Source organism: Fringilla coelebs (assembly GCF_963513975.1).
Source record: "Fringilla coelebs genome assembly, chromosome: 16".
In the NCBI taxonomy this organism is placed as follows: domain Eukaryota; kingdom Metazoa; phylum Chordata; class Aves; order Passeriformes; family Fringillidae; genus Fringilla; species Fringilla coelebs.
In genome coordinates this window covers 13,847,055-13,872,957 of record NC_140042.1, presented here as the reverse complement: position 1 = coordinate 13,872,957, position 25,903 = coordinate 13,847,055, and the positions used below count along the sequence as shown (strand labels likewise).

The window sequence follows — 25,903 nt, the reverse complement described above, 5'->3', positions numbered from 1 at the left end:
TGCCTCATGTTTTCCATCTGGAAGTTTCCTTTTTGTCTTAGTCCCTGGTGTGATATTTAAGAAATGCTTTCTTAAAATGTCCTGCCTCCAACTTGGGCAAACTCTGAGGTGATTGTGATAGTGGTTGAGAGGATTAATGCATAACTTTGGTCTTACCTTGAGAGCTCTGAACTTCGGGTGTCCTTGTAGCGAGAGCTTTCTGAATGCTTGCAACAGAATATCTTCTTTAGCTGCTGAAAACTGTGTTATAAATTTGTGGAGACAGTTTGCTGCCATTCTGGTTTGTTTGTCTGTTGAGACCTCTGTGTGTGGCAGCTTTTGTGTGTGCAGCAGCAGTGGCAGAGCCTCGGGGTTGTTCTGCTCACCATTGTGTTCCCCCTGAGCACCTCAGAGTGGTTTTCCCCGTGCTCCTTGTGCCTGGCACTGTGTTCCTTGTTTGCTTGTGAAGGAAGTGCCTCGGGGAAAAAACCTCTCCTTCACATTGCAGGAGGTGACTTAGCAGGAAGATGAAAATAGTTTAGTCTGAATGTGGAACTGAAGCTGTGATTCCAGCTACTGTGTGTATTTGTGAGAAATCCCAACAATTTGGTAGAGATGTCAAAAGTAGTTCTCAGTGGAGCAGTGACAGTGTGGCAGGTGCCTTGAACGCGCTGGTTTTGTGTCTGGGTGTTGTTCCAGTGAGCAAGAGAGACCCTTTCATCTCTGGAGATGCTCTCAAACCATGTCCTGGGCTGATCCCACAGCGTGGGCAGCAGGAGTGGGGGGGATTCTGTCCCTCTGCTCAGGTGAGGCCCCACCTGCAGAGCTGCCTCCAGCACAGGAAGGATGTGGAGCTGCTGGAGAGAGTCCAGAGGAGGCACCAGGATGATCCCAGGGATGGAGCAGCTCTGCTGGGAGGAAGGGTTGGGAGGGTAGGGATTGTTCGGCCTGGAAAAGAGAAGCTTTGGGGTGACCTCACTGTGGCCTTGCAATATCTGGAGGGAACTTAGAGAAGAGATGGGGCAAGATTATCTACAAGGGGCTGGAGTGACAGGACAAGGGGGAATGGCTTCAAACTGACTGACAGTAGGGTCAGATTGGATAGTAGGAAGAAATCCTTCCCTGTGAGGGTGGAGAGGCCCTGGCAGAGGTTTGCCCAGAGAAGCTGTGGCTTCATCATCCCTGGAAGTGTCCAAGGCCAGGCTGGACAGAGCTTGGAGCAGCCTGGTGTCATGGAAGGGTGTCTCACGTCCCGGCTAGATGGTGACAGTGGGGGGGTGACAGTCCCCCTTTTTGGGGCTCTGCAGAATCCCAGGTGCCAGTGGAGGTACAGCACGGAACAAAGGACAGCAGCAGCCCGGGCCTGGGGTGGCACTGGGTTCCTGTATTTCATGTTTCACTCCCTGAGTCTCGGGGTCCCAGGCAATGAGCTGGGAGCAAACAACACCTTATAAAGGGGGGCAGGTCTCAAGGGAGGATACAAGGTAAGAACTGTGGGTGGAACACAAGGGCAAGGGATACAAGGGAGGAAAACTGCTTGGGACAGGAGGGGTTAACAATTGGATGTGGGAGGAAGGGGTTTGAAACTTGGCAGAAAAGTAGCTAAGTAGCAAAGAGATAAACCCACACCTGGCTCAAGTGAATAACAAAGGCAGGTCTGTGTACCTCTAAAACAGGGGGAGCAAAAAACCCCCAAAGGACAAATCAAACAATAACCTGCAAAATAAAAACACACTGCAAGAGAAGGTGTCCTTGACAGGGAGTTGGAGCTGTGTGATCTTTAAGGTCCCTTCCAGCCCAGGCAATTCTATGATTCTGTAATTCTGTCTCAGTCACTGGATAAGAGGGAGTTCTCTGACTCTGATCCCAGATAACCAGCTGCTGTGGTACTGAGACATCCTGCAGAAGCATTGTCTTCTCAGCTGATCAAATAAAATGTTCCAAAACATAATCCTGCTTGACCCACATAAAATGTGAAATCTATTCCAGCCTTCAATGTGGTTTTCTGAACCTCAGTGCATACACAAATCTCCATGGTGTATCTCTGGTAGAGAGGCAGTGTCAGGCTGGCTGTGCTTGGAGATTATATACAGATTAGTTTTTTAATTTGTTGCTTCTGGGAGGAGTGGGAAAAGATTCCCTGTCATTTGGGGCACCTACATTTGTGTCCAGGAAATGACTGGATGGGGCACTCAGTGCTCTGATCTGGTTGACAAGGTGATGATAGGTCACAGGTTGAACTTGATGATCTTGGAAGGCTTTTCCAACCTAAATGATTCTGTGATTTTGTTATTCTGATTCTGTAGGACAGATTCTAAGTAGTTGCTGGACCTGTGCTGAAGGTGATTGTTGTATCTGGAAAGAAGGATGTGTTTCAGTACTACAAACATCTGGGTGCTTGTTAGCTGAGCTCAGCAGTAGCTGAGCCCTCCCATCATCATTAAGGCACTGCCATCTGTGCAGAGTGAAAAGAGCCTTTCTTGAAGCATAAAGGGAGAAAGCCTTAATGGAAAAAACAGGGCCATTCATGAAAACCTTCCATTTCAGAGTAAATCCTGCTTGCTCCTAGCTAGAGGGACTGCAGATCACTCCAGAATGCCTCCACAGCCATTCAGATGATTAGTTACTGCTTCTGGAATGAGTCATTTTAACATAAATTTATGCTGTGTATGCATTGCACCCAGGGAAGCAAGTGTACATTTGGCTCAGTCCTCTCATCCCCCACTCTGAAACTTGAAGAGAAGTGGCTTGGATGGAGCCTTTTATTTCAGTTCTCTCCTGATACTTATTTCTCTGAAACTGTACCTCTGTGAAGTTCACATTTGAGAGTATTTTCCTCAAGTCTTTCTAGGAGGGAGCTATGTTTGTGATGCTCTCACACACCTGAATTAATTCTGTTCATTTTACAGTCAATTCCATGTTCCAGAATCCCAAACATACACATGCTCTGTGTCCTGAAATTTTCACTGTAACCATCACCTTGAAGATGAATGAAACAAATTCATGGTCAAACTTTCAGAGCTGACTTTCACTTTAGTCAGTCCCTGACATCCATCTTTCTGCATTTAGAACTGTCAGCATTATTAATTAAATTAATAATTTAATAATACATCAGGGTGTACAGTCTCCAGCACTCCCAGTAAAGGTTTGGAGTGGTTCTTGTGTGGGATATGCGGGATATGGGAGTCATACAAGTTGAAATGGAATTATCTGTAATATTTATTCTAGATTTTTGTTTTGTTTGTTTATTTTTTTTACTCTCTTCTCCTGCTGTTGGCACTGGCCCTGAGTACTACAGGGAAGGAGTGAATAAGCAAATATTTTCTGTGTCTTGTGGCTCTTTTATACTTGTGAATTTAAAACTGCAGACTTTTCCAGGAAGCACTCATTTAGAGTTTGGGTTTTTTTCATTCTCTTGTGTTTTTTGTTTCTAGGAAACTACTTTGCAAGTCACTTCTTTATGGGAGGTGAGAAGTTTGACACCCCTCACCCTGAGGGTTACCTTTTTGGTGAGAACATGGATTTAAACTTCCTTGGAAATAGACCAGTTCAGGCAAGTTCCTATGTTCTGTCTGTTTTACTCTTTTTGTTTCCTGCCTGTTTTGCAAAATCTTGTGTAGGGTTTGTAGAGGAGAGTGGCACAGACCTGAGAGGTCCTCACTGCTTGGGGAATGTCATTCCAGTCTGTTCAGATGCAAACTGAGTTTTCCTGAGAAGCTGAATTCACCTTGGAGGCTTATTTTCACTCGGGACAGAAGGAATTGGTGGTGGGGGAGGAAGAACAGGGACTCAGGAGCACAGAATTTGGGATTCATTCTGCCTGCCTGCCTGAGCAAGTGTAAAACATGCTGCAGAGAAGGCTGGGAAGCAGAGCCTGAACTTCCCAAGGCTCCTGGGCAGGTTGTGTGTTCAACACATGCTGTTTTCTGTGTATGAGGGGCCTGATTGGGTGTGGGGCAGTGTTAAGAGAGACCTTGACATTCTGTGGGTTTTATACCTAGGTGAGCTGCTCAGAAAGTCCCTCCTTCTCTTTTCCTAGCTGGAACATAAATGTAATTTTGGGCCCATGGATGTCTATGAGACTGTGAAAAGCTGCTTGCTCAAGTGATTGGCTTGTTCTTGAAAAGGGAATAATGTTGTTTTGAGGGAAAGACAGGAATTGTATGCAAAGTGCTATGTTTTGGATTTCTCTTGCATCTCAGAACTGCTCAAAAAAACCCAAAAGGTGACAGAGTAGGAGCCATTTGGAGATGTTTTCTGAGTGCTGGAGAGGAAAGGGAAGAGCTGCTTGCTTTGTTCACTGTTTTCCTAGTTATTTCTGCAGTTTCCAAACATGAAAATGAGAACTAGAAGTCATGGTTCTAGTTTAATTAATTATTTAATTTAATTACCTGCATGTCTCATCAGAAAAGCTGTGACCATTAATTAATTCATGTTTCTAATGCTTGGTGGCAGTTTGGGATCACCCTTCTTTTACAGGTGAGGGAAACTGAGGCAAATTGGAATTGGAACAGTTACAAGCACGTTCTGCTTTCTGAGTGTCTCCTCAGGATATGCCATTGGTCATTTTAGAACCACACTCAGGTCACAGGATGGACAAGGAGGAATCTGGAAAGTCTTTGTTTAACCAGGAAATGCAGTTGGGCAACAGAATTAGGAAGGAGGGACTTGAGCTGGAGCTCTGTGGTTGTGTCAGTGCTGGGCAGGCCTGGGGGTGCTCACCACATCCCCTGTGCCACGTCTGCACACAGGGCTGAGCTGACAGAGTTAAAATTACCTGCATGTCTCAGCCTGGGTTTCCTTGCTGACATCCCAGCACTGGGTTTCATCATTTCTCCAGAGGGGAGTGGGTGAGAGGCCATTAACACCGTGGGACATTTGCCAAGTAGGTTTAAGAGAAGGAGGCTGTTGTGGAATATAGTTTGCCTATGTAAAGTTAAAGCCCTTTGGCAGCTCTGATTAATCTTCAAGGAAAAAGAAAAAAAAACCACTCGAGCACTGAGCAGCAGTGCTGTTTTCTGGACATGGGCCCAGTTCTTGCTTTGGAGTAAGTGAGGCTTTGCCTCATTTCTAAGGAAATGTGTTGGTGGTCCCTGGTGCCCAGCAGGCAGGTCTGCAGCTGCACAGGTTGTGATCACCACAATAAGCAGTTTCCTTTGCATTTCTCACTGGAGATCCTGTGCCCACTAAAGAGAATTACAGTCTGAAGCATTATTGTCCCTATTTAAAAGACAATCTGTGAGAGAAGATTTCTTGACTGTAGAATAGAATGAGGCCCCCTATCCCTGTCTCTTTTCTCTTCCAGAACATTTGCCCCATTGTTTCAGAATAAAAAGAGTTTCCCCCAGTAATCCAGGGTTTCAGCATGCTGATTAGCAGTCAGATCACTGCTTGCATGCTGCAATACACATGAAAGAGCTGCATTTCTTCTGCTCAAGCTCGAGGTGGATTCTTTAGTGGAAATAAAAGCTTGAGAGAACAAGGCTTTCTTGACTGAGAATTCAGAGTGGAGAGAAAGACCTCATGAAAATGCCCTTTCTTAAAATGTGCATTTCCAGTATGAGCTGTTGCTGGGCCAGGGCAGGATTTTCACCGTGAAACACGCTTGATTTATCAGTAAATAAAATTTGCTATTGCTGTTCTTTGTGGTTGCTGTACTGAGTACCCTGAAAGATACGTGCTTCTTGATTTGGGTAAATTGCATGCTAAGTAACATGCTGCTACCCTTTATAGTGTAATAACAGAAGAATGATTTGCCTCTTTGTTCCAGTTTCCCTATATAACTCCAGCTCCACATGAGCCAGTGAAGACACTGAGGAGTTTGGTGAACATCCGCAAGGATTCTCTCCGACTTGTCAGGTACTGCCATTACCTGAGCCTTTCATTTTACTCAACCCAGGGATCTCTCAGCCACAGCCAAACTGTATTGGTAAGCTTTTGGAGAATGGCTGATATCCAGATCCTTGTTGCTAGAAATATCCAGAGGTTCCTGTGTTCCCTGTTGAGCTTTCAAGTATATGCTCCTTATCCACACAATCTGTGTTTCCAAACAGGACCAGTGATGTGTCTGTTTCTGCAGGAGTGGTAAACAAAACCATGAAATCATTAGCACGAGCGGAAGATGTTAGTCAGGTCAATAAACTTTACAGACAGATTCCTTCCTGCATTCCTGTGCAAGGAGAAGCCAGAAGGGAGCTGATTCTGGTTCGAGTCACGGGCCAGGAAGGCTGATGGGTGTTGAGTGAAACTTCCTCAGGTTTCTCCTGCTGCCAGGATAAAGTTTGGTCCTAGTGTTATGCATTTGTTTAGATGGCTTGTGTCCCATGCCTGGGGGAAGGACAATCATGGGGATGGTAGCTCTCACTGCTCCACGCTGAGATCTGAACCAGCAGAGCTGGATTGAAGCACTGGCTCACACTCAGACCTGCAGCTGTCCCCTTTCCAACAGATGGCTGAGGTACAGGGCCCAGCATTCAGTGCTTTGTTTGGGTCTGAGCACTGGGCAGATGTCCAGGCAGAGCCTTTCCCAACCATCCTGGCTGGAGTCACTCTGGATTCTGTGTCTGGGGCTGGAGCGCTGGCAGGGCTCCAGCTGCAGCTCCCAGCCAAGGTGGCTCTGAGAGCGTGGTGTAACATGAACACTTGGAGTCATAACCAAAAACCCTCAGGTTGTTTTTATGTGAAAACAGATGTGGGTTTTTTTGTTTGTTTTGTTTTGTTTTAAATGAGCAAAACCTGTGGTTTCAAAGCTGATTGAGCTTCTAAATAAGTGACCATTGGCAAGCTGCTCTGAAAGCTCTTTGGTTTTTCAGCATAAGGGTGAAGTACTTCTCTAGGAAAAAAGAGAAGGAACATAAGCCAAATGGGAAGTGGCTTTTTCCCTGGGAGAGGCCTGGCTGTGAATGGAGCAGTTGGTGTGGACAGTACATATAGTTCTGTCATTCTGCTTTCTGTGGTCACACGTCCCATTTCCCAGAGCTGCAGCTCTGGACTATTTGGAATGCTATTTGGAGTGTAGTGTCCATGCATTGACAGTATCTAGGTTTTCATCCCTCTAATTCCTGGTACTAGCAGTTCCTTTTCTGCCTCACGAGCTCTCACAGGCTCTTGTGCTGCTGCTGTGTCAGTTCTGACGACAACACTGCCAGCATGACTCTATTGAATTTTGCACTGATGTAGACCCAAAATGAGGTTTTAATTGGCAGACCCCAAGGGTACATTCTGTCTTGTGCTCTTCTGGCCCAGAGGCTTTGTCTTCCTCCCTCTGTGCACGTAAAGGACACTTTGTGCCCTCTCCAGCTTGGCTTATTCACAACCAGTGGTTGAGGTTTGCACGTTCTTCCCAGAGCTGGTCAATTTACCACATCCTCCCCCAAATACAGTGTTACTGAGCTAAGTGTCCAGGTGTAAAGTTCTAAGTGTATGTTCTGATGATAATATCTCCATAAGCTTTTTCATAGAATCCCAGACTGTTGGGTTGGAAGGGACCTTAAAGACCATCTTGTTCCACCCACTGTCCTATGGCAGGGACACCTTCCACTGTCCAACCTGGCCTTGGGCACTTCCAGGGATCCAGGGGCAGCCGCAGCTGCTCTGGGCACCCTGTGCCTCACCCCCCTCCCAGGGAAGAATTTATTCCCAATATCCCACCCAGTCCTGCCTTCTGGCAGTGAGAAGCCATTGCCCCTTGTCCTGTTACTCCAGGCCCCTGTTGAAAGTCCCTCTGCAGCTCTCCTGGAGCCCCTTCAGGCACTGGAAGGGCTTTGAGTTATCCCTGGAACCTTCTCTTCTCCAGGCTGAACAACATCAACTCTCCAGCTTGTCCTCACAGGAGAGGTGCCATGGAGGAATGTAGGGAAATGTCCACTCTGGCCTTCTTGCCCAGCTCTGATCAGACAAAATTCTGAGTTTTGCCAGATTCTGAATTTTTACATGATAAACAGTAAACCTGTGGATATTGGTGTTGAAGTTCTGAGTCTTCAATGTCACGTGTGAGTGTTCGATCTGTGGCAGGAGGAGACTGTGAGCCTCAGAGCAGGGTAGCAGGAATTTTGCTGTTAACCACTAACAGAGAAAGACTTCTTTCTGTTTTTCTTGTGCCCCACATTTGGCCTTGGATTGGAAGTTTTGTTTTGGAGCTCCAGTACCTGTTGTGCTGGCACTGGCTGTTCCTTCTTCTCCTGAAAGCACTTCCAGCTGCAGGAGGAAGACCAGCTCAGGAGACAATGTCTGTTGTTGCACCCAGGGGCAGCTTCTCTGCTCTGGTTTCTGGGCTTTGGATAGCATCATGCAACAAAAGCATTGAAGGAATCAGCAGCTGTGGTGGTTTGGGAATGTGTCTGAAGCATCAGGAGTATCATGGAGAATAGTCATGGAGTGTTTTGGAGAAGGGCCTGGTGGGGGCTGAGGGAAGACAGGTGAGTTGCAGGGAGTGAGAGAAAGGAAATCCCTTCCCTCTGCAGCACAGGGGGCTGACTTTGGTCCTTGGATCTGTTCATCCTATGGTGGAGGTGGTGAGGGGCTGGGACTGCCTGCTCTGCGGCCTGGATGGTGTTAAACTGGACAGATCTTTGCAGAAACCCCAAGCAGGAGAGCCCCTGTGTTTGGTGATGCTCTCCCTTGTGAAAGTCAGTGCTGACAGAGGTGTCACTAATTCTGTTCTCATTTATTGCCTGCTCAAGCACTGGGTAAATGCAGATCTCACAGCACTCAGTCAGGGGATACTTAACATTTATCCCGTGTGTCTCCTGTGTTGGTCAGACTTTTGAATCTCCTCAAAGGATGAAATTGGGTTCAGCTCAACCTAGTTCTATAAAACTGTCATGGCTGATGTTAATTATATTTTTATCTTTTAATTCTTTAACAGACAATAAAAACCTCCAGCCTTTCCATTGTTTTATCCAGGAGTGATGTCAGACCAGGTGGCCTCAGCTCCCTTGGTCATCCTGCTTTGCCTTTTGCATCAAAACGTTGGATCAGCTATTTGTTCTCAAAGGTGGTCAGTCTCTTTCCTCTGTCCCTGTGATTGTGGAGGCTCTGTGATGCACCTCTGTGCATGACCCAAAGGCACACCCAGCAAAGTCCCTGGTTCCCAAATCTCTGCATGCATCTGTGACCACCACACATGGACACTGTCTGTAGGGCTTGGCTAAATGGGCACTGTAAAATTCAAGTGCACATGGAGAGACGAGCTCTTGAAGCACCTGAAGCACTCCTGAACCACTTCCTTGTCTGCCACATCCCCTTCAAAGAAAGAGGAATGCAAAATGTGTGATATTTGACTTGTTACTTTCCTGATGTTACATCTCACCATTCCTGCACCTTAAGGTGGCACATGAGATGTCTCCTCTGCCTCTCAAACTATGCACCATAGTTGGCTTTGCTTGTTCCTCGGGCCAGCTACCATCTGTGCAGTCTTTTCTCACCTGAAATCTTTGCTCTGTGGCAGATCATAGAATCCCAGACTGGTTTGGGTTAGAGGGGACCTCAAAGCTCATCTCCTTCCACTGTCCCAGGCTGCTCCAAGCCCTGTCCAACCTGGCCTTGGACACTTCCAGGGATCCAGGGGCAGCCACAGCTTCTCTGGGCACCCTGTGCCAGGGACTCAGCACCCTCAGTGGGAAGAATTTCTTCCTCATGTCTAATCTAACCCTGCCTTCTGTCAGTGTGAAGCCATTCCCCCTTGTCTTATCACTCCAGGCCCTTGTAAATAGTCTCTCTGCATCTTTCTGTACTGTTCAGGTACTGGAAGGTTGTGGATGATTTTATGTGCCTCCAGCAGCAGGAGGGCACAGCCTTGCTGTGACTGTCACCTTTTAGGCGCTTGTACCTTGCCCTCTGCTCAGTGGTGCTGTTCCAGGCAGGCAAGGCTCAGCCTCTCCTCCCTGCATCCTTCACAAACCTTCCCTCCAGGCACTGCAGTGGCCCCTCAGTGGTTTCCCAGGGCAACAGATCTAGTCTAGCTTTAACCCCTTATGTCCTTGGAAGGATGGAAGCACATTCTGAGTGCTGGCAGAGAGGTGCAGGGTGAGGTGGGTAGCAGGAGGATGATCTGGGGTGCTTTTTGTGACTTCCCTGAGAAGACAAAGCAGGCAGTGGTTGTGCCAAGGATGTGTTTGTGTGTGAGCTGCCCCAGGCCCAGGTGTCCCCATTGTTACTTGGTACTGTCACAGGTATCCCAGTCTGTGCTGTAGCTCTCACATATGCTGAGCATCTCTATTCAATACCTACCTGTGCATGAGGTGAGTCTGAAGGAGCCCCTGCCTGCAAGAGATGCTGATTCTCCCCCCCTGCTCCTTCTGGAAGAAGTGACAAGTCTGACATAGCCTGGATCCTTCACTGAACCTCAGATCCACAGAGTGCAGCACAGCAAGAGGTGACTTGTGCTGCCTCTCTCTTGGACACACACAGCACTTGTGAGTGGCTTGTTGCCATCTGTGTTCTTGGGTCAGTCCAGTACAAAATGTTGATGGTTCCTCTGTTCTTTAGGTAAATCTGCCCTTCTGTCCAGTGTTTCTTCTTTATAGCCTTCAAGTGCCATGATTTTTACTTTGATGCAACTAGCTTGTGTGAAAATACCATCTTGCTCTGTACTGTATATTGTGTCCAGGTTTCTGCAGATGTTAAGACTTGAGTTCTTGGGATTTGTTTTTTTTTTTTTGTTATACTGGCATGTTGGGTGTTTTTAGCTTGATTTACTGCTCTGACCTAGGTGAACCTCTGGCAAAAGCCTCTCCAAGCCCTTCAGACAGGAATGCGGGTGTGTGCCATTAGTTAGGGGTTACATTAGTACATGTGTTGGGTATTTGATTATACTGCTCTTACATTTTATTTTGCACCTTCTGTATTAAATTACTGAAACTGAACATTTCATTCTTGTTCAGTGTGGTGTTAAATAAAATTCAAGCTGGAACCCTCTTAATTAGGCAGCAGTTGTTATATGTCAGTGAACTTGATAAATAAGGATTCCCTTGACAATTTTAGATTGAATTATAGAGGTATGTCTGACCCATTTCTGGGTATTTTTGACAGTACAGTGTATTCATCAGGGCTGTTTAGTGAGGGGAGAGGCTGATACTGTGAAGACAGAGAGGATGCCAAGCTTTTCCTGAATAGTTCAGCTGCTTGGATGTGACCCAGCCATCATAGCAATTGAGGTATTACTGATAAACAAATGAGGCTGGGGCTGGGTGACAAGTCAGTGCAGGGCCAGGGGTGGGACTGGATGATCCCTGGGGGTGCCTTCCCACTCAGGAAATTCCATCATTCTGTAATTTTCTTGTGATGTGTTGTGTTGGCTGCTGATTCCAAGATCTGCTGGTTTCTCTGGCCACTCCTGGCACTCTGTAAGTCCCCCTGGCCCATGGCCATAGCTCACTGCCCCAGGGCTGGCCTCAGACCTCTTCCTCAATGGATTTGTGCTTCTTCCTGCAGTAGGGCAAAGGAGTAACCCTGGCATTGGTGATCACACAGTGGGATCCAGCTATGTAGGAGCCCGTAGCCAAATTAAGCTTTTACATTAATTGAAATAACTTCTAAGCTCATTCTATTAGTTATCATGTGTCTCTTTGCAGTTGGATGTGTTAATTTTTGTTCATAAAATAAATGCATGTGAGCTCCCTCACAGCACCAGAGGTTTGGTTGATCATTTGTACATTGAAAAGTATTTGAAGTTCTTATATCTGGATGTTTTCTGAGCTAAATATCATCTTCTGTGTGATACTGGAGGTGCCTTTTCTTGAGCTTCAGATCTTTGTGTTAGAGATACCTTGGGTTTTTTGCCTGTCTCACACCATTTCATTGCAGAGTTAAAAGAATTACACTTCAGATTTCTCAAGTCCATGCAGGATTTCTTTAGCCCAAATACTAAGCCTAATGTGAAGATTTAAAAGGAAGGAGAATGTTTCTTCTCCTCAGCATGTGACATTCAGGATCCCCCTTTCTGGTCTCATTCTGTGCCCTGGCACTGTAGAGCTGGGTGGGATCCCTCAACACCATCGTTAGTTCACTTCAATAACTTCGGTCACATCTTGGAAGAACCTTCCTCAGGGAAAAGAATGGAAATCTGGGAAGCCCAAGGTGGAAGCCCAGGCTGCTTTGTCTGCCTGCAACACCAAGGCTGGAGTACTCTTGTCTCTATTTCCAGAGTGATCTTGTTGATATCTCATAAAGATGTGTTCTAATCCTCTGGCATTGCCTTTCAGGTATAAAGATGATGTTGACAGCCCTACTGAGGAGAATGGGAAGCAGAAGGTGCTGTACAGCCTGGAGTTCACCTTTGATGCAGATGCCCGTGTTGCCATCACAATCTACTGCCAGGCCACAGAGGAGTTTGTTGGTGGCATGGCCGTGTAAGTCCTGGGCTGGTGGGCACACCGAGGGGCACAGGAGCTGGGATGATGAGCTCTCAAACATCTCATTAATCACCCCTGGGGCAGGGCTGCCACACATGGTAGAGTGGAAATTTTTTTTTTTCCTGATGACTTTGAATATTACTTTCAATTCCCTCACACAGACAATATCTTCTCTTGTTCCCTTTTTGGTTTAGGTATAGGGAAACCATTCTGTGCTCAACAAAAGAGAGGAACTCACAGCTGTATGTTTTGTCAGTGAAGTGTTCTGTGAAATTAAAAAACCAACCATCCTTCCCTTCAAATACTGCCTATTTTTTTCCCCAATTCACTGCCTTTCTGTGTTCCCTGTGACAGGAGCATCTGGGCCACCAGAGTAAAGTTCAGTCTGACATTAACAGAGTGAGTCTGTGGAACTGAGGCCCACCCAAAGCCCATTTTGGGATAAATGCCCAGCTCAGCACTGGCTGTTGGGAGATGGGAGAGGATTTACTTCCTGAAGCCCTGTCTGTGTGTGTTTCCTGCCATGTACACTTTAATCTTTGGTTAGCTGTGGAAAGAATGACCAAAATGTCATCTGTGGGAACCTTTTCATATCCTGATAGTACATCTCTCCAGAATTTAAAACCTTTTTATCTAAATCAGCACATTTAAACCATTCCAGTCAACACTGTATCCCACAAGGCTATGAAAAATTTCCTCTCTGTGTTCAGACAAAGGTGGCTGGAATGTGCTCTGCCTGGTGTGAGCTGGGTACACGTGAGCTGCTGCTATGGTATGGTGCACTTCCAATGCCATGGGACAAAGAATTCCTTTGGCTCCAGGGGTAAAGGAAGATTCAGGCTGCAGAAGCTCTTGGCTTCCTCTAGTAGAGGCTTTTGGCTGACCAGAGGCTCCTGGACATAGTGCTGATGGCTTCTGCAGTGATGCTCTGGAGCTGGGGCTAAACTTTGCCTTGGTTGAAGGGACCTGCAGAGGCTTCAGCAGGGAGAAATATCTATGGCAAACCATAACAGGCCTTATTTGTTTTATGCAAAGTATAAACATCCCACTAATGATCAATGAATAGTGTATTTTTAGCAGTGAGAATGGCTCAATTCTCCAATCCAGATATACATTCCTTCAAGCTGGAGGATACCCTGATGCAGAATTTTTGTTTAGGCCCCTTTCCCTTCTTCTGTTGAAGCCTATGGCTGCCTTTATTTTGGGGAGGTAATAAATGAGCTTCTTTTTAAAGTGCTTGAAAATTATCTCTCAACGAACTCTGAATACACTTTCTGTTTAGATCCAGCTTTTCCAGGGCAGAGCTGAATGCAGCTTTAGAAATCCTGATAAAGTTTCCATGTTCTGTCTCTTAGGTCCTTAGGTTTCCTGTGAATTTAGTGCTAGTGAAGGTGTTGGAATGGCAGCCTTGGAGATTGAAGTCCTCTTTCCCTACCACAGGTACAACGTGGAGAGGTGGCCAGTGTCCCTGGTGCTGCCCTGCAGTGTTCCTTGGGTTTTGACCTAAGAAAGAAACCATCCATGGGCTGATGGGGAGAGCTGAGGGCCTCTATGGCCAGGGTGGATGTATTTACATTGCTAGACTTAAGCCATGGCTTAAATCTGTAAGGCTTGGTTTGAATCATTGATTTTAATCTTGTTTTCCCCTGTTGGTTTACCCTGAAAGAGAATTTCATTGTCACTGGTCAGTAGCAATGAAACATCTGCAGCTACAGCACAATGAGCTTCATATCCACCTTGTGCTGTATTTTTTATGCCACAGTCTGTAAAGAATATCCATATAGTTTAAAATCTATTTTTCAGACTCCCACTTTTGCATTTTATGCCAAAATGGCAATAACCCAAAGTTATTGTAAAAAGAAACATTTTATTTTTAATTTTTTTTTTGCCCACTTGAACCAGGCTGTGTTGGGCTGGAATTGTACCTGAGTGACCCAAGAACAGCAGTGTTTGTTCTTGTTGGTTAAACTGCTCATGTTGGACTCTTAAGAGACTCTCTTGTCAAGTTGTGCCTTGAAGAATAATTGCTTAATAGAATTGTTTTAGTTACCAAATATAACCAACTGTTTCTGCACAGAGAGTGTTTTCAGTCCTCTGTAACTCACAGTAGCTCTCCTCTTGGCTGGTTGGTTAGAGGAAGAAAACACAGGTTTTGGTTCACTTAAGAACACTTTTTTTGAAATTTAGTGCCATTCATTGAGCCACTGACTGTCACCAGTGCTGTTATCTGTCCTTTAAAACTTGTGCAGCAAACATGAACTACCCAATGGCTTTTAAATTAAATTTGAACAATTCCTAGGTAGAGTTTCCAAACATGAACAGAGCTGTTGACTTCCAAGAAATTTTTTTTTAATGTAAATTATTTTAATCCACCCTGTCCATGGTTCAGTGAGAGAGGGACCTCTTAGATGGCAGAGCTGAAGTCTGTGTTCCTGAATCCTCTGCATGAAACCAGGATCAGCAGTGATTTCCCCACTAATGAAAAATTAGCCAATGGTTCTGTGCTGTCCTGCTGGGGTGGCAGCAGTCCCTGGTGCACTAAACCTTCTAAAAGGTCAAAGCACCCACATTCAGCTCTTTCTTCCACTTGTGGCCTTTCATGTAATGAATCATATTTCCATTCTCCATAATACAGGAATGATGAACTGCCTGTGTCTGCTCTGGGGTGCTTGAACAATAAATGTTATGTAAATGTGGATGCAGGGGCTGCACCAGAAGCCAGGGAACTTTTTGGAAGGCATGATCCTGATTTCATGCAGATGTGTAGGGGGGAAGTCAGATACAAATATAGACTTTATAAGCTGCTTTAATTCAATCCAGGCTATTTTTCCATGTGGAAGTGGCTCCTGAAGCACGTCTTGGGGCCAGTGCAGCTGCCCAAGTAGGCATCTCTGCTTCTCTGGATTTGCTGGCTGCTAGTAAAAACCTTTTGAAGCTCTGATTTCAGCTTTGCAAAGCAATTCTGTAAGGGCAGTGCTGTAATTACTTTGATTTATTCTTTTCAAATTCTAGTGGAAAAAAAAAATCTGGGCTGCATTCTTAGAGCTCTGAGTGGAGCAGTGCATTTCAGTGCACTAACAGGAATGCAGCTTTCCCTGCCTGGGCTGGTGGATTTTCCTTTTCCTCAATCTCTTTTGATGCTAAGAGCTGCATTCATGGAACAAGCATGTGCAAAAGCTGTCCTGTGTATAAATTCAACACTTCTTCTATTGCACTTGATTGGGATGAAGATGCTCTTGAAAACAAAACACCTTTTTTTTTTTCCACTCTCCTAAGTCAATGCTGAATCTTAAAATGGGAGAAACTTTCTGGCCCCCTGTGAAAAGCAGGAATTTTCTCCCAGCTCTCAGCCTGCAGCATGGCTCCTTAGAAGTGCTAAACAAGTTATTCCTGCTTCCCTGCTGGAACAGCCACTGATCCTGATAGTATCAGCACTCCTGCAAAACTCCTGCCAGCAACGTGGTTGTGGTCATGCAGTTTGGGGTGAGAGGAGGGAGGGGAGGGAAGGGAAGGAAAGGTGGCTCTCCCTGAGCAGTGGCTTTGCTTGTTGTGGAGCCTCTGCTCACCTGAGAGTCACAGCACTGTGTCTTGGGCCTGGCTTTGGGATTAGCTGGTTTCCATGACCAAGGGGAAGCCTTTCTGCAAGCCAAGGAGCTTCCTCCTGGAGTTCTTTGGGCTTCATTTAAAAGCTGGTGGCTTTGTCAGTCCTGTCCTAACCTGTCTCAAAGTAAGTTCAGCAGACTTTCCCAGGTAACTGTGCTGGGAGTTACACTCAGCTGCAGTATTATTTCCTAGCCAAGATCCTGGGAACACTGCTGCCAACAGCTGCCTGCCTCTTGTCCTGAGCTGTTGAACTCACAGGGAGCTGTGTCATCACTTTTGTGGGACCACAGATGACCAGCAAGGTCTGGTGAGGGTGATTGTGTTGGTGATTATAAAGGTGTGTTCACTTCTGCAGTCCCATGCTCAGGGAAAGGTACCCTGCACTTTCTGGTGCTAGAGTGCAGATATGTGTAGAAGCCTTTTGGATGAAACAGAAATTAGTTTAAATCTGGAGAGGACTGGTCCTGTCACTTTGAAAATGCCTTTTGCTTGGTTTCTTTGTGGTGAGATCAGTTCTCAGAGGATGAGCTAGTGTATCACCCCAAGGGTAGCAGATCTATCTATGTCCAAGTCTCTTTAGTGGCAAGGAATTAGCACTGACCTGCCTCTGAACAGCTCAAGACCCTCCCCCCCCCCCAGTATCTTCAAAATTTTTTTTTTTTCCTGTCTGTGTTCATTTTCTCTAGTTTTGGAAATCAGGAGAAACATGGAGGTGTGTGGGCTGTGCCTCAACTGCTCACTAGTGGTTGCCCACTAGTAGTAATGCAATTTTCCTCCAGGTAAAGGAGAGGGTACTCTGCATTGCATTTCCATTGTGGGGCTGGCAGCAGCTCAGAGAATAGTTAAAAGACTCCCAGTTGTAGCCTGCCTTCTTCTGCAGTAACTGGTTCATGTGTTTGTACCTTAGATACCCTTGGTTTGGGAGACAAGTGTGTTTTTGGAGCAGGCTGCAGGGATATTTGTATTCTCTTTTTATGAGTGCAGCCCTGCCTTGTCTGGCAGAATCCTGGATGTGCACACCATTAGCCTGCTCCTGGGAGGGCCCCTGGGACTGTTCCAGCTGTAGGTGTCCTGCTGACTAGCAGGAAGGATTGTGCAGTTCAAACATGACAGCAGTGGTTCTTTCCTCAGGGGAAGAAGTCAAACCAAGCCTGGAGCTGGAAGCACTTAAAAGAGCCAGTTCTGAAGGCATGAGCAATCCAGGCAGATCAGGAACTCATGATAAATATGACGTGAGAACTTGGAGTCTTGCAGCCCATTCTTATAAAAAAGATCTTCCTTTTTGGACACAAAAGATTCTCTCCCATATCCCAGTGCTGTTGCCAAGTTCTATTTTTCTCAATATAAAGGGAAAACAGAATGAAAATAGGTCAGTGTAGCTCTGCAATCCTTGCCCTTTCCGGGGCTGTGCTGTTTGTGTTGCTGATGTGCAAATGGATTTATTAAAAAAACAAACCCCATTTCCTTGTTTGTTTTGTAATGCCCACTACACTCATCCCAAACCTCCTCCCACGGTTTCCTGAGCTGATGGGGGACATGACCCTGCAATGATTCCCTGCTCTGCCTGGTGTGGAAGCTGGAAGAGTTGGGTTCCAAAATGAAATCCAGCGGGTGGCTCAGCACATGGCTGTTTTCATTCAAGCTTGCATAGGAGACACAGGCACTCAGATATCCCTTTGGTTATTTAATAGCCTCTGTCTGTTCAGGGCCTTTGAAAGGTGCTCTTGCTGCTTTTGGCTGTGGTGATTAATATGAATTCTTTGTGCAGGGGTTTCTTCTGTGTGAAGAAATCAGAGGCGAGTGCTGGGTTTTGCTAGGAACAAGCCTTTGTGGCTTTGATCCAGGCACACATCAGTCCCCAAGGGAACACTGGAGTGTGCAGAGTTCACAGGCTGGAGAGCCAAATTCTATAGATTGCAGCAAGCAGACAAACCCCTCTGTCTGTCTTAAGAGTTGTGGCCTTTGTGCCTCTCTGTGTAGCTGTTGTGTGAGCTTTGAAGCCTGGCTGGAGCTGGGAGCGCGGTGCTCCCAGCAGCTGCAGACAGAGCTCTGCAGGGGCTGGGGGGGAATGTGGGCACTGGGGTTTCAGCTGCATGGGGAGGGGGCTGTCTTTGCCTGGCTTGGAGTGGAAACTCAGTTCTGAGGAGACTCTGAGAGATTGCAAGTGCAATGCCTTAACACCTGGTTAACCTCCAGACTCCTTGTGGGAGCCTCTTGTCTAATTCTGACTGAGACCCAGGGCTATGGCCTTCCTGTAGTTTGGTAGTGTTTCTATTATCAGTAAAAGTCACTTGGAGTTGAACCATTTGTTCAGCTTCCCTCTTCCCTAAAAGACCTGTGGGCTCCTGCCTCAAAATGAAAGGGGAATGAGCAGGTGGAGAGAGAGGAGGAGAGGGTGCTTGTTCCACATCACCTCCTGTCCCCTTTGGACACCAGCAGAGCTTGGCTGACTCCTTCCTCATCACCTGTAAGAGAACATGGAGCCTGCCAGGCAGTCACAGCCTGTGGCAGTGGCAGAATTGTTTCCTGAGTACCTTCTGAATTGTTTCCTGAGTATGCTCTGAAGCTCTCCTGGTCCTTGATTCACTACAGATTGCCCATGAAACACATTTAGCTGCTGCTAAAGAAAGAGAACTCTTGTTTTGTCTACAGGCTCTTCAAAGCACAGATTCTCTCAGCCATTTCTAGTCAAAAGTGTTACCTAGGGGCAACATTGCTCCATGCATCCTGCTTTTCCTGAGGAATGGGGTCTGGACAGTGTTCTGTGTAAGTCAGGCAGCCTGGCAAGGATCCTTGTGTGGCACTTCTCAGTCAGGGGTCCCAGTGGGAGCAGGAACAGGAACTGCCCTTTGACTGCCCAAGACAAACCCAGTGCCAGGCACAGCTGAGTGGGAGCACAGCAGTGGAGAAATCTGCAGGAGCTGGGACTGGTGCCCTGCTGAGAACTTCCCCAGACACAAACCAGGGGTGGGGGAAGGGGGAAACACTCCAGTGAGCATGTAGCAACAGAAGTTTAATTCTGCTTAGCCAAACTCTAGCATTTAGGGTCTGCAGGTGCCACAGACTGAGTTTCTCCGTGCAGGCAGTGGGTGCCTCTCAGCTGACAGAGGAAAAGTGAGACTGGGGAATAATTTTAGTTTGTTCCAGTTCTCTCAGAAGTCACTGGGATATAGTCACAGGGCCTCTCAGCTGCTGGTTCTCTGATACACAGCTGGCTTTAGAGGGTCTGACATGAGGGAAGAAGGAGTCAGTGCAGAGTGCAATTTGCTTTTTGTGAGTAAAGGTGTGTCACAGAGCTCACAGGAGGAGATGGGCTGCATGAACCCTGAGGTCAGAGCAACCAGCAGTGGGGTACCTCGGGCTGCTTGTGATTCTTGTGCTGTCAGGAGTACCTGAGCAAACAAACAGGTTTAAAATAATGTGACTGAGGATTTCTGTGTGCTCCTGACCTTACAGGACAGACCTCCCTCACTTCTCCACTGTCCTGAGCTGCCAGTGGTCACAAGGAGGTTTTGTCTTCCTCTGGATGGAGGCCTGGCCCAGTGCAGTCTGAGCAACAGCAGCCCAAACACTCAGCTTTCATATTTCCTGCAGAGAGAGGCAGCATGTTGCTTCTCTGCTGTGCTTTATTCTTTGATACATGTTCTTTTTTTTCTGTAACACATCTGCACAGCTCTACAGAGCTTCCCTGCTGTTGTTTGCTGTGAGCCCCCAGCAGCACAGGCAGGGAATAGCTGACTGTGAATACAGCAGATGCCAACCAGAGGGGCAGGGAATGGGTAGAGGCCCCTTAGACCCTGATATGCAGGATGTCTGCTTTGAAACAGCTTGTCAAGTTTCCCTCCTGTGTAGCACAGGGTGTTGTCTTGTGCAGAGAACCTTTGCATCCCATTGGAACCTTTGCACCCCACTGGAAGGAGGATCCATTTCTGTGAGGCAGTCAGGGGCCATCAGACCTGCAGGGAATTCACCAGCCCACTGGCTGGAGGTGCTCAGAGTTATCTGGGTGTTCAGATCCCAGTGGGATTCTGACATGTTTTGGCAACGGGGGCCAGGCAGTCACACAGCCTGAGGCATAAAGCTCTCTTGGGGCAACCTCCTTAATAATTTTGTCCTACTCTTCAGCTCAGAAAATCTGTGTGCCTGGTTTATTTCTTTTCCCAGGGACCATGAGAGCAGTGAGTCAATCTGAGTATTATTCTGCCCTGTCCTCCTTGGAAGAGTGTTATTTGTTTTTATGTTGCAGCCTAGTTTGGGTTTCTGATGCTGTAAGTGCAGGTCCTCCAGCATTCCTGGCACTCAGCAGCATCATGTTTACACCCCTTTCCCACCTCCACTCTCTCCTCTGCACTTTATTTCCAGTAAGTTCCTGACTTGCTGTCACCTTAGATAAGTCACTCTTCCATCTCCTGCTTTCCCAGCTGTGGAGGGAGAATTGTGCCTTTCTGCAGAGCTGGGAAGCTTTGAGAGTACCACAAAAGGAGCTAGATACAGGCTTGCTCTATTCATTGTGCTTGACAACTCAGTAAATAAAACTTCACTCAATTGCTCCCTCTGTAATTCACATATAAAAGACCTGTCACTCTGATCTCCCCCACATCATGCTTGAAATGCAAAGGATGGAGTGAGACCTTCTAGTAAAGCAGCACAATTTCAGCACAGTACAGAAAGGGCTCTGAGGGTATTGTCATAAATAACTTAATGCCTTGGCAGGAAGAGCAGAGTGCACATGGTGAACTTGCTCTTTGTCATGACCTTCCAGTATTTAACATGGATCTTGTGACACTTGACCTTCTGGATCCTCAGAGAGTGCAGGAAGTGTTGTAGCTTTCCAGAGAAAGGCAGAGGATTTTCTTGTGGGGCTGGAGCCTGTCTTGTCGCTGTGCTGAGGGAGGATGTTGCTGCAGTGTCTCTTGGGCAGGGGCTCTCTCACCTTCTCTCCAGTTTGTCAGTGTGCTCTGAGCACACAGTTGGTAATTTGACAAGAAAGGCTTTGGTGGTAAAGGCAGCCTCAGCTCTTCCCACCCTGCTTTGGGGTTCACTGCCTCGTCTCCTGTGCCAGAACTGGGAGAGGCTGTGCACAGCTGGCTCAAGACATCACCCTCCAGAAAGGGGGAGTGGGCAGGGAAATATCTCCTGGGGAGGACAGCACCAGGTGGGCTCAGGGTGCAGAAGATGGTGGATGGCAGCTGTGGTCCCATTCCAGATGTTTATCCCAGCCTGGCAGTTCTGGTGTTTCAGTGACAAGCTTTGAGACAGTGGAAGAATTGTGACTCTTCTCTGGATAGCTGGGGTTGGAGGATGGTTGGTGTTTCTCAGGTGGTGTTGGTAGCCCTGCATCACCCCTGGGGAAGCACAGGAGGGAGTGAGGAGTGGATTGGAAGGCTTAGCAGGATGGTGGAAGCCAAGCAGCATTTCCCAGTGTGGACCTGTCCCACGGAGGCACAGGAGAGCTTTCAGCACTGTGCTGGGTTGTCTGTTCCCTGTGTTAGGTCATAGCTCATTCTTCCTGGGTTTCCTGCAGAAATCAGGACTGTGCTGTGCTTAAAGCCAGCTTAAAGCTAGGCCATGGATTTAGGGAGCAGGCCTTTGCCAAGCTGCTGCACCCCCGTACCCAGCACCCAGGCAGGTCAGTATGGACACGATCAGACCTTGCCTGTCTGCGCTGCTTTCTCTTTCCTGTGCTCACCTTCTTGCTTTGACCTTTCCCTCCCCTCTTTGTGTCCCCACTGAATGGCTGCCAGCCCCTGCCAGCTCTGCCCTTAGAGCTGCCACTTGTGATTCCTGAAAGGCCGACGGGCGGGAGTGAGCGAGCCGGGCAGGGAGCAGTTGTTGGTCACAGCGAGTTTTCTTTTCCCCTTCCCTCAGATACAGCACAAAGAATCCCTCTCTGCAATCTGAGACAGTTCACTACAAGAGAGGGGTAAGCCAGCAATTCTCCCTGCCTTCCTTCAAGATTGATTTCTCAGAGTGGAAGGATGATGAGGTAAGTGTCTTCTCAGTGTCCCCTTCTTTCCACACCCTGTTGTCCCCAAAGCACTGGTCTCTGTTTGGTGCTGTGAAGTTATGGCTGGGGGACACTTTCTCCCAGCTCCTCCAGTGTGTTTTGTGGGTACTGCCCTGGGAGGAGCAGTATGAGAACTTGGCAGGCAGATCAGGCCAACTGGGAGGAAATCCAGAGAAGTGAGTTTTGATATCAGTGATCAGCTGATTTAGGAGGGAGGCTGCAGAGATCGCCACTAGAAAATCTGCTTTCCTTGGCCTTCCTCTCCCTGCCAGCCAAAGAGCTTGTGGGAAAAAATGTGTGTCATGATCTCTGTTTTCATGGGTTTTAGTTTTAAGATTTTGGGTTTTTTTGGGTGGTCCTCTAGAACAGTGGTCTCCAAAGTGAGGTGCAGGCAATAAAATTCATTGGGGCGTGGCAAGGACTTCAGAACTACATGTAGATAACCCACAGATGATAAGCACACGTATCCTAGGAATATGTGCTCAAAACACATTACTGGTGGGATGAATAGTCAGAATAGTGTGGAGACCACTGCTCTGGAAGAGTCCTGTTCTGTTGAAGGGCCACATCCTGTGCTGTTCTCTGTAGCAGTACAGTGTTGTGGAGGGGTATTCTCCTTCAGGGGCAGATTTACACTGGTGCATCAATGCTGAATAAGGGAATGTTTTCCTCTTCTTAATTTAACCCATAACTGCAAACAGACCAGGGCTTGGTTTTAATTAAGGTTTGTGGCTTTTCTGCATACCAAGATTTGTGGAGTCCTGTTAATTTTGGTATCTTTGGTATCTGCAAAATTTCAACATGGGCAGTAAGCGTCTCATTTCTGAGCTTTAAAACTTTCACCCAAGGGCTTCCCCTGCACATGGCATAGGGAAGGAAAGCCTTGGTCTTTCCCCTGCTCTGTGCAGAGTTGTGGTAAGACATCTCAAAGGCAGAGTAGTTCTGTAGCTGTTGCTAATATATTTTTTCCTCTCCCAGGAAGTACACACTGATAATGGTGCTCATTTCCTGACCCAAGCCTGTGCAAGTGTATCGTGTATGTGAACCTTGGTGGATAACTCTACCTATTAAAAAAAAAAAAAAGGAAGAAAAAAAGGGGGAAAAAAGGAAAAAAAAAAAGTAGTCTTTCATGTATTTGAAAGATTGAATAGCTATTGTCCTGAAGTTACAGTTACAACTATAATCAGTCCCGTGCCTTAACAAATGCCGTGGTGGTTACCAAGAGCCTGCAGAGTCTGGTCTCCTGATGTCTTGGCTTCTCTGCCAATAGATGATTTCACAAGTTCAGCCTACAAAAGCCTGGAAGAGCTGCTTTTCAATCCCTTCTGTTGTCTGAGAGAGCTCAGTTCTCTTTCTTCTTAAAGAATTGAGAAGCTTAATTTTTACTTTTGTTCCTGTCAGCAAGGTTTTAACTCAAGTACTAAAGTCATTTCCCTTTGACAGCTTAAAAGAAAAATGAGTTTCCAGCTCTCTTTGCTTGTTCTGCTGCATCCTCTGTTTCCTCTTTTTTCATTGGTGTTACTGGGAGCTGGAAAAAATGTGGAACAAGCCCTATGATTCCAAAGAGTTTCCCCTCCCATGTCAGCTCTGTGTTACATATTGGTCCTTGTCCTAAATCTTCCCAACTGGCCACCAAAATGCAGCACTTTTATCTGAGACAGCTGGCAGTGTCTTAGCTGTGTGCAATTGACATTTCAGATTTCTTTCCAGCTTTGTTATTGGTGTTGTTCAAAACCCCCAGATTTATTTCATATTTTTGCTTAGTGTAATACTCGGATATGACGTAGATCTTGGCTGGGGAAGAAGGGAGACTGATGTTATGTTGGGTTGCTCTGTGAAAAGTTTTATAAAAGTTTATTTTATTTTCTTAATTTACTGATTTGCTTGGAAATTATAGAGTATGGCTTGTGTTGAGTGAGTTGTGTTCAGGGCCCTAAAAATGAATGGTGAAATGGTGCCTGAAAGAGGCCTTTTGTTCAAGAACGCTGGAATTTCTATGGTAAAGCAACTTCAGTTCTGTGATGTGACTTTCCCTTCAAATGGTCTCTCTTTTGAGGAACTGGAGCAAATCAGGCTGCAGATGATGTTGGGGTTGTGGCAAAGTGATGGAAACCCCAAAGCACTGTCTGAACTGCTGCAGCACGGAATTGGGTCTCAGCTTTCATGGAGAAACTGAAAACAGATTACCTGGAGCATCAGGGTGAAATGACATCTTTTTTTCAGTCTTGGCAAGAGATGAGACAAAACCATCCAAGTTGGTAATTAACAAAAACAACAGAAATTCAGTCCCTGAGCCACTTCCTTTCCTGGCTTAGGACAGTGTTTGCAAGGTTGCCTTTTCCTTGTATTTCTAAGATGACCCAGAGCTTTTGATGTGCTTTAATGAAGTGTAGGGTAAAGGGAGAAACTGAGACTGTTTCCCTTGCACTCAAATTTTTACTCTCACCAATTAGAAACTCAAGGACCTGCATTTCATAACATGCCAGGAGATGAAAATCAGTCCAGTGTTTCCTTAAAGTGTTGTGTGAGTTTGAAGTTTTGCAGATTTTCCTCTTATGTCTTCAGGAACTTCATAGCAGAGCCAGGGTCTCTTTGTGGTGTTGGGAGCACAATGTGCTGCTGTGCTGAGGCCAGTATATCCTGTTGTTTGGAGGCAAAATTGTGGCATTGGATATATTTTGAGAAACTTGTCCTACTACAAATCACTCAGAAGACTTTTAGGATCCATGAATTAATGAGAATTAAGTACCATTTGGAATTCCAGCTGACATCCTTTGCCTTGCTTTGCTGGTATTTAGTGCCACGTCAGTGTGTGTATGTTGGAGTTGACTCCTTTTTAAAGTTGGTGCCTGGAATTTTAAATCCTCCTGTGTCAATGTAGGATGATCCCCATCTGGGAAATAAGGTGCTCTGACTCCATGATTTCAGAAGGCTGAAGAAAAACTTTATTAAGCTATACTATGCTATATTACACTACATATTATACTATATCAAACTATACTAAAGAAAAACCTGTGACCCCTTACAGACAGTCACAATACAGCTTTGACCTAATTGGTCACTCAATCTAAACAACCATCACCAGTGTCCAGTTGAGAAATCTTTCTTTGGTAAACAATCTTCATAACACATTCTACATGTGCTAAACAATAGATGCAGCAAGTAGAGATAAGAATTGTTTTTCTTCTTCTTTGAGTTTTCTCACTGCCTTCCCCAGGAAAAGTCCTGGGGAAGTTGTGCTTCTGCTCTCTGTGAAGAGAACTGTGGCCACACTCCTGCTCTGTCCTGTCCTTTTGAGACCAGGAGCTGGGGCTGTGTCAGAAAAGCCCTTCCCTGAGCTGACATGATCTCAGTGCTGTCTTCAGGCAGGTCTGCTGTGCATTGTGTAACCTCAGCTCATTTCTTTCCCTCAGCTGAACTTTGACTTGGACCGTGGCGTGTTCCCTGTGGTCATCCGAGCAGTGGTGGATGAAGGGGATGGTAAGAGTTGATGTTCTGTTCCCATGGTCTTCTCCTGGCTCTCTCTGAGCTTGTGTGTGCCCTTTCAGGACTGGCCTCCTTGGGGAACCTTTCCAGAATAAAAATATTTCAGGAGTTCACCGTAACTTCCCTTTATTAAAAGGGCCAAGCTAACCACAGAAAAAACATACTTTTAAAAATAACCTTCATTGTTTTACAGGAAAAATGGCCAGATATTTAGTGTTTAGGAGATCTCCTGGCTCTGCCACCAGTGCCAGGCACACAAATTAGAGCAAATTACATCTTTGTTTGTTGGGTTGTACTTTTGCAGTTTATAGGTCAAGGAGGGTGGAGCTGGTCTTTTCTCCCTCTTGGAGGGGTCAGTTGTCATCCTAAAAACCTGGAAATGGGCAGGGAAAGGGAAATGGCTTTAAAATACTCAGGTCACTCTTCAGCCCAATGCAGCTTCATTTAGCAGTTTGAAATTATGCTTTTAATGAGG

General features: G+C 46.3%; 1 protein-coding gene across 4 annotated transcripts in view; it reads left to right on the top strand.

The window, feature by feature from the left end:
- MGRN1 (mahogunin ring finger 1) overlaps window positions 1–25,903 on the top strand; it is a 50,509-nt gene that overhangs the window by 4,419 nt on the left and 20,187 nt on the right. For 3 of the 4 annotated variants that reach the window (XM_084216862.1, XM_084216860.1, XM_084216861.1), the window contains exons 2-6: window positions 3,414–3,532; window positions 5,750–5,838; window positions 12,183–12,329; window positions 21,804–21,921; window positions 25,356–25,422. In XM_084216862.1, coding sequence (XP_084072988.1) covers window positions 3,414–3,532; window positions 5,750–5,838; window positions 12,183–12,329; window positions 21,804–21,921; window positions 25,356–25,422 — 540 coding nt within the window. Of the gene's footprint in view, window positions 1–3,413; window positions 3,533–5,749; window positions 5,839–12,182; window positions 12,330–13,687; window positions 13,773–21,803; window positions 21,922–25,355; window positions 25,423–25,903 lie in introns of those variants that run through there. The other variant, XM_084216863.1, reaches the window with a different exon arrangement.